The sequence below is a fragment of the Coregonus clupeaformis genome, unplaced genomic scaffold, assembly GCF_020615455.1.
Source record: "Coregonus clupeaformis isolate EN_2021a unplaced genomic scaffold, ASM2061545v1 scaf0238, whole genome shotgun sequence".
NCBI lineage: Eukaryota > Metazoa > Chordata > Actinopteri > Salmoniformes > Salmonidae > Coregonus > Coregonus clupeaformis.
In genome coordinates this window covers 80,140-96,309 of record NW_025533693.1, presented here as the reverse complement: position 1 = coordinate 96,309, position 16,170 = coordinate 80,140, and the positions used below count along the sequence as shown (strand labels likewise).

General features: G+C 41.6%; 1 protein-coding gene across 3 annotated transcripts in view; it reads left to right on the top strand.

Moving 5' to 3' along the window:
• The window catches only part of LOC121557679 (anoctamin-1), a 52,781-nt gene that overhangs the window by 15,402 nt on the left and 21,209 nt on the right, over positions 1-16,170 (top strand). For all 3 annotated transcript variants that reach the window (XM_041871183.2, XM_041871181.2, XM_041871182.2), the window contains exons 6-11: positions 510-564; positions 971-1,022; positions 1,226-1,281; positions 1,372-1,413; positions 5,873-5,937; positions 7,674-7,808. In XM_041871183.2, the coding sequence (XP_041727117.1) occupies positions 510-564; positions 971-1,022; positions 1,226-1,281; positions 1,372-1,413; positions 5,873-5,937; positions 7,674-7,808 (405 nt within the window). The remainder of the gene's footprint in view (positions 1-509; positions 565-970; positions 1,023-1,225; positions 1,282-1,371; positions 1,414-5,872; positions 5,938-7,673; positions 7,809-16,170) is intronic.

Genomic DNA, 16,170 nt, shown 5'->3' with positions numbered 1-16,170 from the left:
TCCAATTGAGAATCTGTGGTATGACTTAAAGTACACCAGCGGAACCCATCCAACTTGAAGGAGCTGGAGCAGTTTTGCCTTGAAGAATGGGCAAAAATCCTAGTGGCTAGATGTGCCAAGCTTATAGAGACATACCCCAAGAGACTTGCAGCTGTAATTGCTGCAAAAGGTGGCTCTACAATGTATTGACTTTGGGGGGGGGGGTGAATAGTTATGCACGCTCAAGTTTTTTTTTGTTGGTCTTATTTCTTGTTTGTTTCACAATAAAAAATGTTTTGCTTCTTCAAAGTGGTAGGCATGTTGTGTAAATCAAATGATACAAACCCCCAAAAAATCAATTTTAATTCCAGGTTGTAAGGCAACAAAATAGGAAAAATGCCAAGGGGGATGAATACTTTCGCAAGCCACTGTATGTCTGCATGGAACACCAACATACTTTCTCCTGGTTGAGTACATTGCCCTTTAAATAAACCCCTGACAAAAGGCTCCTCTGTCTTCTGTATTAACAGGTTTGATCTCTCAGACAGAGAGTCTTTCTTCGACAGCAAAACCAGGGCCTCAATAGTAAGTACTATAGATTTGCTTGAATGATGGACAAGACAATAAAAAGCTCTTCACACCACAAGTAAATTTATGATTTGTAAATTTAATTCACTTTTCATTGGATTTTTTCTCAATCAGCATAGATTGCTCCCAGTGGAGATGGTGTGGAACTTTACCGCTTAACAGAAACATCAATACTGAGCTATAATGACTTTGGAGATCGCTGTGAAGCTTGAAAACAACTTGTCCATCAATGCATTTAGAGTTGTTCATTAATGGCCAGGAGTTGAATTTTAAGAGGTCAATTTCTTAACATTCATGGCACAAGACAGGATTTCTGCCCTATTTGGATGTGATGATTACCTGAGTTCATCTTAATACATTGCAGAGGTATTTTTTTTAATTTTCATGTTATTTACCCATTTAGGTATATGAAGTGTTGAAACGTACAAGATGCACTAAAGCCAAATACACCATGGGTAAGCCAAGCCATGTCCCCTCTCTCTTAGGGATATTATTATTCATTCTGATCCTTTAGGGGTGTAAATGACATCTGTCTTATTATCCCAGTAAAATACCTTTATAGACAGCACTATATGTAGGATGCTATAGTAGAATATTATTGCTATTGTGTGCCTTCTGTTTGATAATAAATTTGATCTCTTGAAAATGATGTTTACAGGAATCACCAGTCTCCTTGGCAATGGTGTTTACACTGCTGCGTACCCTCTTCACGATGTGAGTATATTACCACACATATCAATACCCATGCAAAGCCAGGCGCTTTGTGACCAGACAACACTCATTGTGTCATTACTTGTCTTGCAGGGGGATGTTGACGGCGTGGGGGCGGAGGCCAATGACAGAAAGGTGAGACGAGCAAATCATTGGTCATGTCAATAAGCAATCAATGAAACCACAAACTAATCCGTTATTTGTGTCACTGTTAGCGATTATCATAAACCATTTTATTTTTGTGAGGACAGGAATGTCTTGTCGATAGTGACAGAGCATATTGAAAAGGTTAAAGCACAGAATTCAAACGCTATCTAAACGCAAGCCCTTAGCAGCGATGGAGAGGAAAATCCCCTTTTGGCTTAGAGAATAATTATACTGTATGTATTGAAAGTGTCACCACGGCAACAGGCTTAATCCCTTTTCACCATCCTCAAGCATTGTATGACAATCAGTCTGGTCGAATCTAAGCGATTTAAGCCCAGAGCAAAGAAAATCCTAAAGCCTCAGAGAAATACTCAATATCCAAGCTGCCGTATGGCAGTGGTATGTTTTTTTCCCACCCATGTGCTGTAGTCCGGTGCACAGAGCAAATTGAATGCTCACAGAAATTACTTATGTTCTTGAGATGACGGCATGATCACATTTCAGAGTTGATGTCGTTATGAGTTGTACCATGGTTTGTTGTTTTTCCAGTCCTGTGTTCTTTTACGCTGGTCTATGATGAGTCACAGGCATCATTAATTTCTCTTGCAAAGTGGGCGCTCTGTTTGGGAACAGACAGGGCCATTGGGGCGGAGGATAGTAACCTACTGAAGCTCTGTTTGGTGCTGTGCCATTGGGACTACTGTTCAGTAAAAATATAATATTTGTGAGGCTCTGATGGCAGGACCCCTGGGTGCCCATTTCCCTGCCTGAGAGCGATGGCATTTTATTAGTGAAACCTCGTCTGACAGGCAGAGGAGTGCAACATGAGACCAACAGTGAAATTCACTTATATAATTTCATGTAGATGCACGTTAGCGACTAATGATGAGCAATATAAGAGTCGTCTAAATAACATTTGATGCTCAAGGATGACCTTGAGCTTGAACCGCCTACTGTCAGACGACACAGACCACAGAATCTGGGCCTGAAGTATGGAAGTCCAGAGAGGACATATTAATACAAATAATTCCCTCGTTATCGAGATCACAACTTATTTATATCATGATCACGACATAACAAAAGTTGTCTTGTCGAGATCACAAGATAAACTCTATAAATAGGAGTGGACGTAATGATGCTGGATTGTCAGTATGGCTGAGGCGGCAGAGCCCACAGTGGATCAGCGCGTACGTTTCTATTGATTTATACACTAAGGGATGGTACATTTCATGCTAACATCATGCTTTCATTTGTGTTTGGAGCTCATTATCAGTTTCTAAGTTAGAATGTTAGCAAGCTAAATGTCCCTTACCTTAAGCTAAGAGCTTCTGAACTCGTGGGGCATTTAAGCCCTGAACGATGCCTGAAAGGCAGCACTGTCTCCGAGGCTGTGCGCCACCCCAATGACCACAGCCAATCGCATGCAAGCAACAACGCAACTAACTTGCCTACTCTTGTGAGTGAGCGCGTGAGCTACCTAGGTAGTCTTGTTAGCTAGCTTGTTATCCATGCTGGTTGTTGCTTGCATAACTGATATGTGTATAATTGTAAGGGACACTTCATGTTATATGGATAATTTAAGTTTACAGAGTGGGTGAGCTCTATTCCTGACAGGCTGATCAGATTCGAAAGCAGCCTCAGAGGCTGATAAGTGAGGATGCTGCCTTGTATGCTGTCTGCAAGGAGCCTTACATATGAAACAGCCTACAAAGCAGCATCCTGGCTTATCGGCCTCTGACGCTGCTATTGAATGATCAGCCTGCCAGGAAAAGAGCTCAACCCCTGGATCAGATATGCATCTGCCTATAAAGCATTTTGACAGATAATCTGCCTAAAAGGAGCCTTACTTATGAAACAGCCTACAAGGCAGCATCCTGACTTACCAACCTCTGAAGCTGAAATTGAATGTGATCAGCCTGTCAGGAATGGAGCTCACTCACTGTACATTTTTTAATATTAACACAAAACATGTGTCCCTCATACACCTATCAGTAATGCAAGTTAACAACCAGCACAGATAACAAGCTAGCTTGCTAGCTAACAAGACTAGCCAAGTTAGCTGCGTTGTTCCTTGCATGCGACTGGCTGGGGTCTTGGGGGCGGCACACAGCCTGGGAGACAAGGCTACCTGTCAGGCATTGTTCAGGGCTTAAATGCCCTGCATTGCAATCAACGCAGCCACAGAGCTCCTTGATGAGGTGGTTATTGTGCATCTGAACAAATGAATGGATGATGCGGGGTACTTTTATCTCGTGATCTCGACAAAACAACTTTTGTTATGTAGTGATCATGAGATAAATAAGTTGTGATCTCCACATAGAGGGACATTTTTATTTTGTATTCATATATCCTCTCTGGACTTCCGTACTTAAGGGTTTACCTTAAGGAATAATTTTCCCTTACCTAAGGGAATTGTTTAACCTTTTACTGCAGTGGGCTAAATCAGGGTCACGGAGTGTTTCTTGGTAGTCTTAAACAAATATACTTTGAAACAAAGGTATGCACCTCACACACATGGTTATGGACTTTAAAAAAAGAAATGTTGAAATGTATTACATTTTTTGTTGGCGTCCCAATATTACACTTTATATACATCACAGAAGACTGAAATATAAGAACCAGTTGACATAGAAACACCGGATTTTCTGTGTTTAAAAAATAAATGTTTATTAATTATGAAATAGTGAAAAATATTTATATTATTAATAACATTCCACCCATGAGGCCACTTGGTCATTTGACTGCAGGAAAGGGTTTTAAGGACGTTGCATAGAGACCCTCAAATTTATCCTCATGTAAAGGCATACGTAAAACCTGTTAAACTCTTAGCGGTTGTTCCAATTCACTGTGCCATTTTGGGCTGAGAGGAGACTCACTACCCAAGCCAGACTCAACTAGTTTCAAGTGTCCAAGAGACGTCATGTGATCTCCTACTGCTTTCTAGTGGACGAACTGGGAATCAGACAAAGGATATATTTACATCAATGGATCGGTAGAGACTTCAGCTTTCTCCTCATATGTATAAAATGAAGGTATGGCACGTTACACAAGCCCTGCACTTTAAAAATGGCTGTGTTCCAATGGGGATTTGCACATGTTTAGAGTGCCACCATTACGTAAAAGATCTGTCCCAAAGAAATTCATACTTTTTTTACATTCCTTTTGGAACAGTAATTGGTGACATATTTTATCTCAAACCTAGACTTTCAAGCCTCTTATTCCCCAACATGGGGACAATTGGGGGGGACCCCCACCCTATGAAAAACAAATGTAAATGTGTTTTGTTTGGTCTGCTGTATCTTGGGCTCTGTAGTAGTCACATTGTTTCTGACACCTTTATCGGAGTCCCACAGTTCTTACCGTTCTACCAGTACTAAGAATGTGTTTGTAGGACTTATAGTTTTGAAACCGAAACGTAGTTAATGTAGGTAGTATACAATATTATGCGTAATTTAGAAAATGCCACCAGAGTGGGTCAGAGTTGAACAGGTTAAGGGGTTTTATGGTAGTTTGAAGGCATGTACTGAAGAAATAGTATCTGGTTACCATGGAGATGGCCTGATTCACTGACTAAACGTCTCATCAAAGAGATCACATTTATTTTGTGATCTAGCAAAATAGAACTTCTACAATCAAGACAGGATAGCCAAATTGCTTCAGAAGATAATACACCACGTTCCTTGTTGTTACTTCTTTCTCAACTTGTTTCTATTAGTTTTGAGCACTTCAAGCTAGCTTACAGAGTAGCTAGCTAACTAGCCAGCTAGCTTTGTAGCTATGGATTGTGCATCTTCCATTGTTTAGTTAAGTAGCTTAGCTGGATGATGTTTTCCTATTGTAACCAGGGCAGATGAAAGCAACATTCACCTCCACAAATGCTGTTTACATTGATATCCATACTGAATGAAGCAGTTAAGGGACTTCATAGGCACCCTTAACTTTTTTTACTTAATTTAGGGGGGGAATTCAACTTAACTTTAGTCAGTTGCACAAAACATTTTAAGGAAGCTTTAAGGGAAAAGATCAGGGGAAAATAACAAATGTTATGCAACCGGCCCCTGGGCCTTAATGGCATTGATTCTGTGTACAGATGTATTCAATCACACAGGTACTGTACTTTGAATTTGGCAAAACTAAGGCTGCAAATATAGCATTGAGATCACAGCACAGCTGTGACTAGTAACGGCCATGCAATATTTCATAAGGGCTTTGTGATGGGACTGACCGTTTCCTATCTGCATTTTTTAAATGCATAATCGGCATGATGAATTTCAATCATTTATGATCCCAAACCGACTTCTCCTCTGTTCTATAATGAGAGTCTCAGAGGTAAGATAATAAGCTCGATTAAATAGTCATTTAATTAAATTGTCTTCCATCATGGATTTGCCTCACTAAGTATTTTGTTTCATTAAAAATGTTGTTTTACCCGTTATTGTCTCGTCAGATCTTGTATGAAGAATGGGCAAGCTACAGTGTCTTCTACAAGTACCAACCAATTGGACTAATCAGGTGAGAGAATCCTGCTCTAAACTCTAGGACATGACAAAGCAGAGACTATATACTATACTGTCTTGGAGCAATCAAACAGACAATGCATTATATAATTGGCTTGAGTTAATGTTAGTTAACCACCATATCTGAACTGATTACTGATGTACACTACCAGTCAAAAGATTGGACACACCTACTATTTACTATATATATTTTTTTACATTGTAGAATAATAGTGAAGACATCAAAACTATGAAATAACGCATATGGAATCATGTAGTAAACAAAAAAGTGTTAAAACAAATCAAAATATATTTTACATTTGAGAATCTTCAAATAGCCACCCTTTGCCTTGATGACAGCTTTCACACTCTTGGCATTCTCTCAACCAGCTTCACCTGGAATGCTTTTCCAACAGTCTTGACGGCGTTCCCACATATACTGAGCACTTGTTGGCTGCTTTTCCTTCACTCTGTGGTCCGACTCATCCCAAACCATCTCAATTTGGTTAAGGTCGGGGAATTGTGGAGGCCAGGTCAACTGATGCAGCACTCCATCACTCTCCTTCTTGGTAAAATAGCCCTTACACACGCTGGAGGTGTGTTGGGTCATTGTCCTGTTGAAAAACAAATGATAGTCCCACTAAGCCCAAACCGGATAGGATGGCGTATCGCTGCAGAATGCTGTGGTAGCCATGCTGGTTAAGTGTGCCTTGAATTCTAAATAAATCACAGACAGTGTCACAAGCAAAGCACCCCCACAGCATAACACCTCCTCCTCCATGCTTTACGGTGGGAAATACACATGCGGAGATCATCAGTTTACCCACACCGCGTCTCACAAGACACGGCGGTTGGAACCAAAAATCTCCAGACCAAAGGACAAATTTCCACCGGTCTAATGTCCATTGCTCGTGTTTCTTGGCCCAAGCTGGTCTCTTCTTCTTATTGGTGTCCTTTAGTAGTGGTTTCTTTGCAGCAATTCGACCATGAAGGCCTGATTCACATAGTCCCCTTTGAACAGTTGATGTTGAGATGTGTCTGTTACTTGAACTCTGTGAAGCATTTATTTGGGCTGCAATTTCTGAGGCTGGTAACTCTAATGAACTTCTCCTCTGCAGCAGAGGTGACTAGGGGTATTCCATTCCTGTGGCGGTCTTGATGAGAGCCCGTTTCATCATAGCACTTGATGGTTTTTGCGACTGCACTTGAAGAAACTTTAAAAGTTCTTGAGATTTTCCGTATTGACTGACCTTCATGTCTTAAAGTAATGATGGACTGTCGTTTCTCTTTGCTTATTTGAGCTGTTCTTGCCATAAAATGGACTTGGTCTTTTACCAAATAGGGCCATCTTCTGTATACCCCCCTATCTTGTCACAACACAACTGATTGGCTCAAAGGCATTTAGGAAAGAAATTCCACAAATTAACTTTTAAGAAGGCACACCTGTTAATTGAAATGCATTCCAGGTGACTACCTCATGAAGCTGGTTGAGAGAATGCCAAGAGTGTGCAAAGCTGTCATCAAGGCAAAGGGTGGCTATTTGACGAATCTCAAATATAAATTGAGTTTTGTTGAACACTTTTGGTTACTACATGATTCCATATGTGTTATTTCATAGTTTTGATGTCTTCCTTATTATTCTACAATGTAGAAAATAGTAAAAATAAAGAAAAACCCTTGAATGAGTTGGCGTGTCCAAACGTTTGACTGGTACTGTATGTACTCAGTGCTGCTTTCCTTCTTCTCCTGCAGGAAGTACTTTGGGGAGAAGATTGGCCTGTACTTTGCCTGGCTGGGGGTTTACACCCAGATGCTGATCCCTGCTGCCATAGTGGGGGTCATAGTGTTCCTGTACGGCTGTGCCACTGTGGACAATGACATTCCCAGGTACACTGACCTCCCACAACTACAACTACAATTAAACCCACAACTATAAACAATTTCACCTACAACTTCACTTACACCTAGACCATAATTTAGATTTCTAATGGCTTGGAAGCACTAGTGATGGTTTATCAATAACCCATTGTTGTAAGAGTTGCTAAATACAGTGTTGTAATAGTTGCCTGGCACAGACATGCCGTGATGTTTTGTAATTGCTTTTCATTTTGAGTCTGTGCGTTCTTGGTATTTTATCTGTATGTACAGTGAGGGAAAAAAGTATTCGATCCCCTGCTGATTTTGTACGTTTGCCCACTGACAAAGAAATTATCAGTCTATAAGTTTAATGGTAGGTTTATTTGAACAGTGAGAGACAGAATAACAACAAAAAATCCAGAAAAACGCATGTCAAAAATGTTATAAATTGATTTGCATTTTAATGAGGGAAATAAGTATTTGACCCCTCTGCAAAACATGACTTAGTACTTGGTGGAAAACCTTTGTTGGCAATCACAGAGGTCAGACGTTTCTTGTAGTTGGCCACCAGGTTAGCCCACATCTCAGGAGGGATTTTGTCCTACTCCTCTTTGCAGATCTTGTCCAAGTCATTAAGGTTTCGAGGCTGACGTTTGGCAACTCGAACCTTCAGCTCCCTCCACAGATTTCCTATGGGATTAAGGTCTGGAGAATCTCTAGGCCACTCCAGGACCTTAATGTGCTTCTTCTTGAGCCACTCCTTTGTTGCCTTGGCCGTGTGTTTTGGGTCATTGTCATGCTGGAATACCCATCCACGACCCATTTTCAATGCCCTGGCTGAGGGAAGGAGGTTCTCACCCAAGATTTGACAGTACATGGCCCCGTCCATCATCCCTTTGATGCGGTGAAGATGTCCTGTTCCCTTAGCATAAAAACACCCCCAAAGCATAATGTTTCCACCTCCATGTTTGACGGTGGGGATGGTGTACTTGGGGTCATAGGCAGCATTCCTCCTCCTCCAAACACGGCGAGTTGAGTTGATGCCAAAGAGCTCGATTTTGGTCTTATCTGACCACAACACTTTCACCCAGTTCTCCTCTGAATCATTCAGATGTTCATTGGCAAACATCAGACAGGCATGTATATGTGCTTTCTTGAGCAGGGGGACCTTGTGGGCGCTGCAGGATTTCTTTTTTTTTTTTTTTTTTTTTTTTTTTTTTTTTAATTTTTTTATATACTTTGTTTATTGAATTTTCAGTACCAGCATTTAGTAAGTAATTACACTTGAAAGTTATTTGGTATGAATATGGAACAACAATTTGAAGACATCAATACAGCAAAACATGGAGAGACAGACATGAAAGAAAAAATAGACATTAAGTACATAAATAAAATAAAACACAAAAAAAAAAAAAAAAAAAAAAAAAAAAAAGGAAGAATATCTGTTTTGATCCAGTTGTTATAGGTCAGCTAGCACAGTTATTACCGTCCTTAACATCCGAGATGTCGTATATGCACATACCAGGCTTCTTACATCACCAATATATAAATATACATCACTCTGGAACTGCAGGGAAATGTATTCTTTTGACATAAGAAAAGAAGGGAGCCCACTTTGCATAAAATTTGTCTACAGACCCATTGAGTGTCTGTTTTATTTTCTCCAACTTTATGCAATTCAAAATAGATTTAATCCAAAGAGCATGAGAAGGGGCTGCAGAGGATTTCCATCTAAGTAAAATTAATCGTCTCGCTAACAACGTGACAAAGGCAATTACATCCTTATTCATTTTGGTCAATTGTATTGTGGGTAAGGAAACTCCAAATAATGCAATGAGAGGGTCTGGCTCGATCTGTGTGCCGCTTAATTCTGAGAGTGTGTTAAAGATGTCTTTCCAGAAACCAACAAGAGATGGGCAGCACCAAAACATGTGCACATGATTAGCAGGGGACTGGTTACATCGAACACAATTAGGGTTCACATCCTTGTAAATTTTTGATAGTCTTGCTTTGGTCCAGTGAGCCCTATGAATGAGTTTGCATTGGATGAGGCCGTGTCGAGCGCAAATAGAAGAGCTATGTACCCTTTTGAGTGCCTCTTCCCATAGTTCATCAGATATTTCCTCACCCAGTTCCTCCTCCCAAGAGGATTTGATATTGTTTAATGAGATGGCTTGTAGTGAGCAAATTTGACTATAGATTATTGACATTGTGCCTTTCTGATTAGGAAGAGGGGTGAGAAATGTGTCGAACTGTGTTCCACTAGAAAGGTTGGGGAATCCTGGATCTATGCTGCGGATGTAACTCCGGACTTGTAAGAATCTAAAAAAATGATGTCTGGGGAGACCAAATTTAGCTGATAGTTGTTGAAACGTACTAAATGTATTGTTAGTATACAGATCTCTGAATCTTTTAATACCGAGATTAGACCATGTTGAGAAAGCACCATCAATCATAGATGGGGGAAAAGCTGGGTTTGAGGCTACCGGAGCCAAGGAAGAGGTTGTTTGAAACCCAAAGTGGCGCCTAAATTGATTCCAGATCTTCAATGTTGTTTTGACACATGTATTGTTGGTGAAGGAGGAGTAAGGGCCTGTAATAGAGGAGTGAGCGAGGGAAGACAGTGATGCCGGTGTAGACGAGGCAGCCTCCATCTCCAGCCAAGTTGGGGGTGGGAATATTACTCTGCTCTGCAACCAGTACTGAATGATCCTAAGGTTAGCGGCCCAATAATAGAATCTGAAATCTGGTAGAGCTAGACCGCCGTCTGGTTTGGGCCTCTGCAAGAGCTGTTTTCGCATCCTAGGAGGCTTTTTGTCCCATATAAAGGGTAGAATTAGGCCGTCGATCTTTTTGAAAAATGTATTGGGTAGAAATATTGGAAGGCACTGATAGAGGTATAAGAATTTAGGGAGAGTATTCATTTTAATAGAGTTAATTCTAGCAACTAAGGAGAGGTGTAGCAAAGACCACCGTTCCAAATCGTCCTTAGTACGGGTTAAGAGAGGAGCAAAGTTGGCTTGAAAAAGGTTTTCAAACCTAATTGTGACATGTACCCCGAGATAAATAAAACTGCTGTGTGCTATTTTAAATGGCAAGTTATGTAAAGGGGATTTTTTTGCAGCCATGTTAAGTGGCATCAATTCACTTTTACTGAGATTTAGTTTATACCCTGATATGTGACCGAAGGATGCGAAAGTGGCAAGGGCAGCAGGGACAGAGACAGAAAGATTGGATGTGTATATTAATAAATCATCTGCATATAAAGACAGTTTGTGTTCGTGCCCGTATCTGACTATGCCTTTGATGAGGGGGTTGGAGCGAAGTGCTATTGCAAGTGGCTCTATGGCGAGGGCAAACAGTAAGGGACTTAAAGGGCAACCCTGACGTGTCGATCTTTGCAGAGGGAAGCGATCTGATTGAGTGTTATTAGTCCTGACAGAGGCTTGGGGGATGAGTACAGAAGTTTTATCCAGGTCATGAATTTGGAGCCAAAGCCAAATTTATTTAGAGTGTAAAAAGGTATTTCCATTCCACCCGATCAAACGCTTTCTCCGCGTCCAGGGATATAATGGCTTCAGAGGTATTGTTGACAGAAGGATTGTATATAATATTAAATAATCTTCGGAGATTGGAGAATGAGTGTCTATTTTTTATAAATCCTGTTTGATCCGGAGAGATAATTGATGGGAGGACTGTTTCTAGCCGCGTTGCCAGAATTTTGGCTAGAATTTTATAGTCCACATTTAGCAGGCTAATTGGACGGTATGATGCACAGTCAAGAGGGTCTTTGTTTTTTTTAAGAATAACACAAATGGTTGCTTGAGTGAGAGTATGTGGGAGAGCACCATTTACAAATGCATCATTGTACATTTCAATTAGAATAGGGGCTATTTTGGTGATAAACTTTTTATAAAACTCTGTCGGGTAGCCATCAGGCCCTGGGCTTCTCCCAGATTGAAGGGATTTGACAGCGTTAGACAGTTCTTCAACAGTGATCGGCTGCTCTAATTTTTTACCAAATCCCGGCCGACCGAAGGCACAGATAGTGAGTGGAAGAAATTATCCAATTCCAGTGTATCCGCTTTACTTTCAGAGGTATATAGAGACTGGTAAAATCTCTTGAACTCCTCATTGATCCCCCAGGATCTAATGATATCCCAGATGATGTACGAATTTTTGTAATCTGAGATGATGATGATTGTTGACGTAACTTGTGAGCTAATAATTTACTGGCTTTCTCTCCTTGTTCATAGTAAGTGCTCCTAGACTTGACAAGCATTTCAGTAACCTGGTCTGTTAATAGTGTGTCAAATTCTGCTTGCAGAGTTAAACGTTCCTTATAAATATCTGGGGATGGTGAAACGGCATAAATGTCATCTAATTGGGCAATACAGCGTGTTAGCATAGATAACCTATTCCTTTTCAATTTGTTCTCATGTGCGGTGTAGGAGATAATTTCACCTCTGATATAAGCTTTCAAAGTTTCCCAGAGAGTAGACGCAGAGATGTTTGGGGTTCTATTTGTAATCATGAAAAAGTCGATTTGACTCAAAACAAAGTTGACAAAGTGTTCATTACTGAGCAGTTGGGTTTTTAGTCGCCAAGGCGGTCGCTGATTGTCAACATTTTGAAATGCTACTTCCATAGTAACAGGGGCGTGGTCAGATACAACAATTGGGTTATATGAACATGAAGTTATGGAGTGGAGGAGCCGGTCATCAACAAGGAAGTAGTCTATGCGCGTAAAAGTGTGGTGAACCGATGAGAAAAAAGAGTATGCTTTCCCAGCTGGATTAACCATTCTCCAAGGATCTGAGACTGCGAATTCAGACATAAAGGTTCGAACAACTCTAGCTGAGGTTGATAGGGTGGTAGGTTTAGTGGAGGATCGATCCAATTGTGGGTCTAACCAACAGTTAAAGTCACCTCCTAAAATCAACATATGGGTGGACATATCTGGGAGTGTAGAGAAAACCGATTTGAAAAAATCACCGTTGTCCCAATTAGGAGCATAGATATTAACAAGAAGAACCTTTGTATTGAGCAGCCTACCACTGACAATTATATATCTACCATGGGGATCTGCGATCACCTTAGAACATGTAAAAGGTACCGATCTGTGAAGTAAAATAGCCACCCCTCTCGCCTTACTCTGAAATGAGGAATGGAACACCTGACCCACCCATCTGCACCTAAGACTTGAGTGTTGTGATACCTTCAGATGAGTTTCTTGGAGAAAGATGATGTGAGCTTTCAAATGATGAAGATGGTGTAGCACCTTACTACGTTTAACTGGGTTATTTATGCCCCTGCAGTTCCAAGTAATAAAATTAAAGCCATTCCCTCCAGCAGTATGGGCTACACTAGGCTGAGTCATATCTTAAGAGAGAGAGAGGATGTGTAAAGGACAAGGTACAATGTAAACTGAAGATCTTAGTTGAACCTAAAAGCGCAAATGTAAAAAACAAAGACAAACGAAGAGGCACAAAAACATATACAAACTATATACATGAACAAACCCTTCCCTCACACCCGCCCTTGCCGAAGCATCTCCCCAAATGAGATGCAAGCAAAACCCTAAATACGAAGAAAGTTTAGAGCTAAGCATGATAACTCTTACTCTGTGCTACCTAAGATTAGTGACCATTTAACTAGAGTAAGCCAAACATGAATAGAATGGTCCCCAATAGAGTCTAAGGAAAACTATCCTCAATTAAGAGAGGTTTAACCTCGACGCAGATGGTAAATGATCAGACTGAAACAGCCATGCAGACCCCCAGATATTGGCATTAGAGGCGGCAAACCTGGGCTGGAAATAAAAAGATAAAGAAGAGAATGACATTCATATGTCGATGAACCCAGCAGAGATGGCTTCGTTAGTCACCCATTCGGCCTGCTAACTAGCCTGCTAGGAAGACCAGCTAGCCAACCATTTGTTACAAACCATGCGGTACAACAGCCGCTTTCACGTTCTTGTTGATGAAATCTGCCGCTATAGCCGGGTCCTCGAATCTATGCATGGAACCGTCCGGTAAAGTCAGTCTCAAAACCGCAGGGTAGATGAGGCCGAACTTCACGCCCGGGCAGGTGTGTAGTTGGCGTTTCACAGCTCCAAAGCTAGCCCGCCTCTTAGCCACAGCTGTTGTGTAGTCCGCAAATATCGAGACTCTTTTACCCTTATGTAGAAGAGGGGATGCTTCTCCCGATCTTCTCAGTATGTCGTTGCGGACGTGAAAGAAATGCACCCTGATGACAAATGGTCGTGGGGGTTCTCCATCCCTGGGTCGGCTACGCAGAGTGCGGTGAGCCCGGTCTAGCAATGGCTTCTCCTCTAGCCCGAGCAGCTCCTGAAGTAGCTGGGCCATGTACTCCGTGGGTCTTGGGCCCTCCACTCCCTCCGGTATTCCCAATAGACGAATGTTGTTCCTCCGCATTCTACTTTCCATATCTTCGCATCTATTATCGAGGAATGCCACCCTAGTTGTCAATGAGCCGACGCTAGCCTCTAGCTCGCTAATGCGAGTGCCGTGGTCTGTAGCCCCTCGCTCCAAATCCGATAAAGTCACCCCATGTGCGTCGAGCTTATTCTGTATACTCTCGATAGATTTTTAAGCTCGTCTTTGATCGTTGATATCTCTGACCTGAGGTTGGTAGAGAGACAGTCAATTTTTCCGAAAATGTCGGCTTTGAGGGTGCCTATCACGGATTGTAGCATCTCCACAGTCAGTGTTTCCGTGGGGCCGGCATTGGTAGCGTTCGATGGCGGGGGTGAGTCGGGAGAAGTTGCAGGCTTGTTGCGGCCTGCTCTTGCAGACTCTGTTTTTGGTCGGGTTGATGTCATTACGAATTTAAATTTATTAAACTTGAACTGAGTTGTTTATGGGTCTCTTCAGACGCCTGGGCAAACAGAAATGTATGCAGTTTTGCAAAGTTAAATATATAAATTTGGTCACTAACTCAGGAGCGATAGGGAGACGCGTGCTACATCCTTGGCTTCCAACAGCGCCCCCGGCGCTGCAGGATTTCAGTCCTTCACGGCGTAGTGTGTTACCAATTGTTTTCTTGGTGACTATGGTCCCAGCTGCCTTGAGATCATTGACAAGATCCTCCGGTGTAGTTTTGGGCTGATTCCTCACCATTCTCATGATCATTGCAACTCCACGAGGTGAGATCTTGCATGGAGCCCCAGGCCGAGGGAGATTGACAGTTATTTTGTGTTTCTTCCATTTGCGAATAATCGCACCAACTGTTGTCACCTTCTCACCAAGCTGCTTGGCGATGGTCTTGTAGCCCATTCCAGTCTTGTGTAGGTCTACAATCTTGTCCCTGACATCCTTGGAGAGCTCTTTGGTCTTGGCCATGGTGGAGAGTTTGGAATCTGATTGATTGATTGCTTCTGTGGACAGGTATCTTTTATCCAGGTAACAAGCTGAGATTAGGAGCACTCCCTTTAAGAGTGTGCTCCTAATCTCAGCTCATTACCTGTATAAAAGACACCTGGGAGCTAGAAATCTTTCTGATTGAGAGGGGGTCAAATACTTATTTCCCTCATTAAAATGCAAATCAATTTATAACATTTTTGACATGCGTTTTTCTGGATTTTTTTGTTGTTATTCTGTCTCTCACTGTTCAAATAAACCTATCATTAAAATTATAGACTGATCATTTCTTTGTCAGTGGGCAAACGTACAAAATCAGCAGGGGATCAAATACTTTTTTCCCTCACTGTATCTATAAGCGTCCCTACCTGCCTTTTATCTTCTCAGTCTGCTGGCCTGAGTTAAGAGACTCTACCAGTTAGGACAGTGTGTCATCTTGGCCCTAAACCAATGCTCCTGTGGTTATTGCCACAACACAAACAGTCTATCTAGAGCAGAACGAGTGGGTGGCAGACCAATTTTATGATCACATATCCCTTCAGGACATTCCCTGGAGAGCTATCATCCTGTAGGTTTTTGCTCCAACCGCAGTTGTAACGAACCTGATTCAGCTTATCAACCAGCTAATTATTAGAATCCGGTGCGCTAGATTAGGGTTGGAGTGAACCTACAGTACGGTAGCTCTCCAGGGGCCTCATTTGTCAACCGTGCATACATTTCTCACTAGATTCTGGCGTCTGTGGAGTCTAGGATTTGCATGCTCAACAAACTGTTGTATGCAACATATACGCATGTTTTCATTGATAAATCAGAGCCATACTGTATTTCTGCGCTCGTTAACGAGCGTTACAACCCCGCCTAGAAAACGCCCTCTATTCACCTTTTATGGTACCAAAAATGCCCTGATTTGCTGGAGATGTTGGAACTGGACCATGACAGTTTATAAAAGAAAGTGCAATGGCAAATTTGATGACATTTCTGTAGAGGTGTGGGCAGTATGTTTTTGCAGT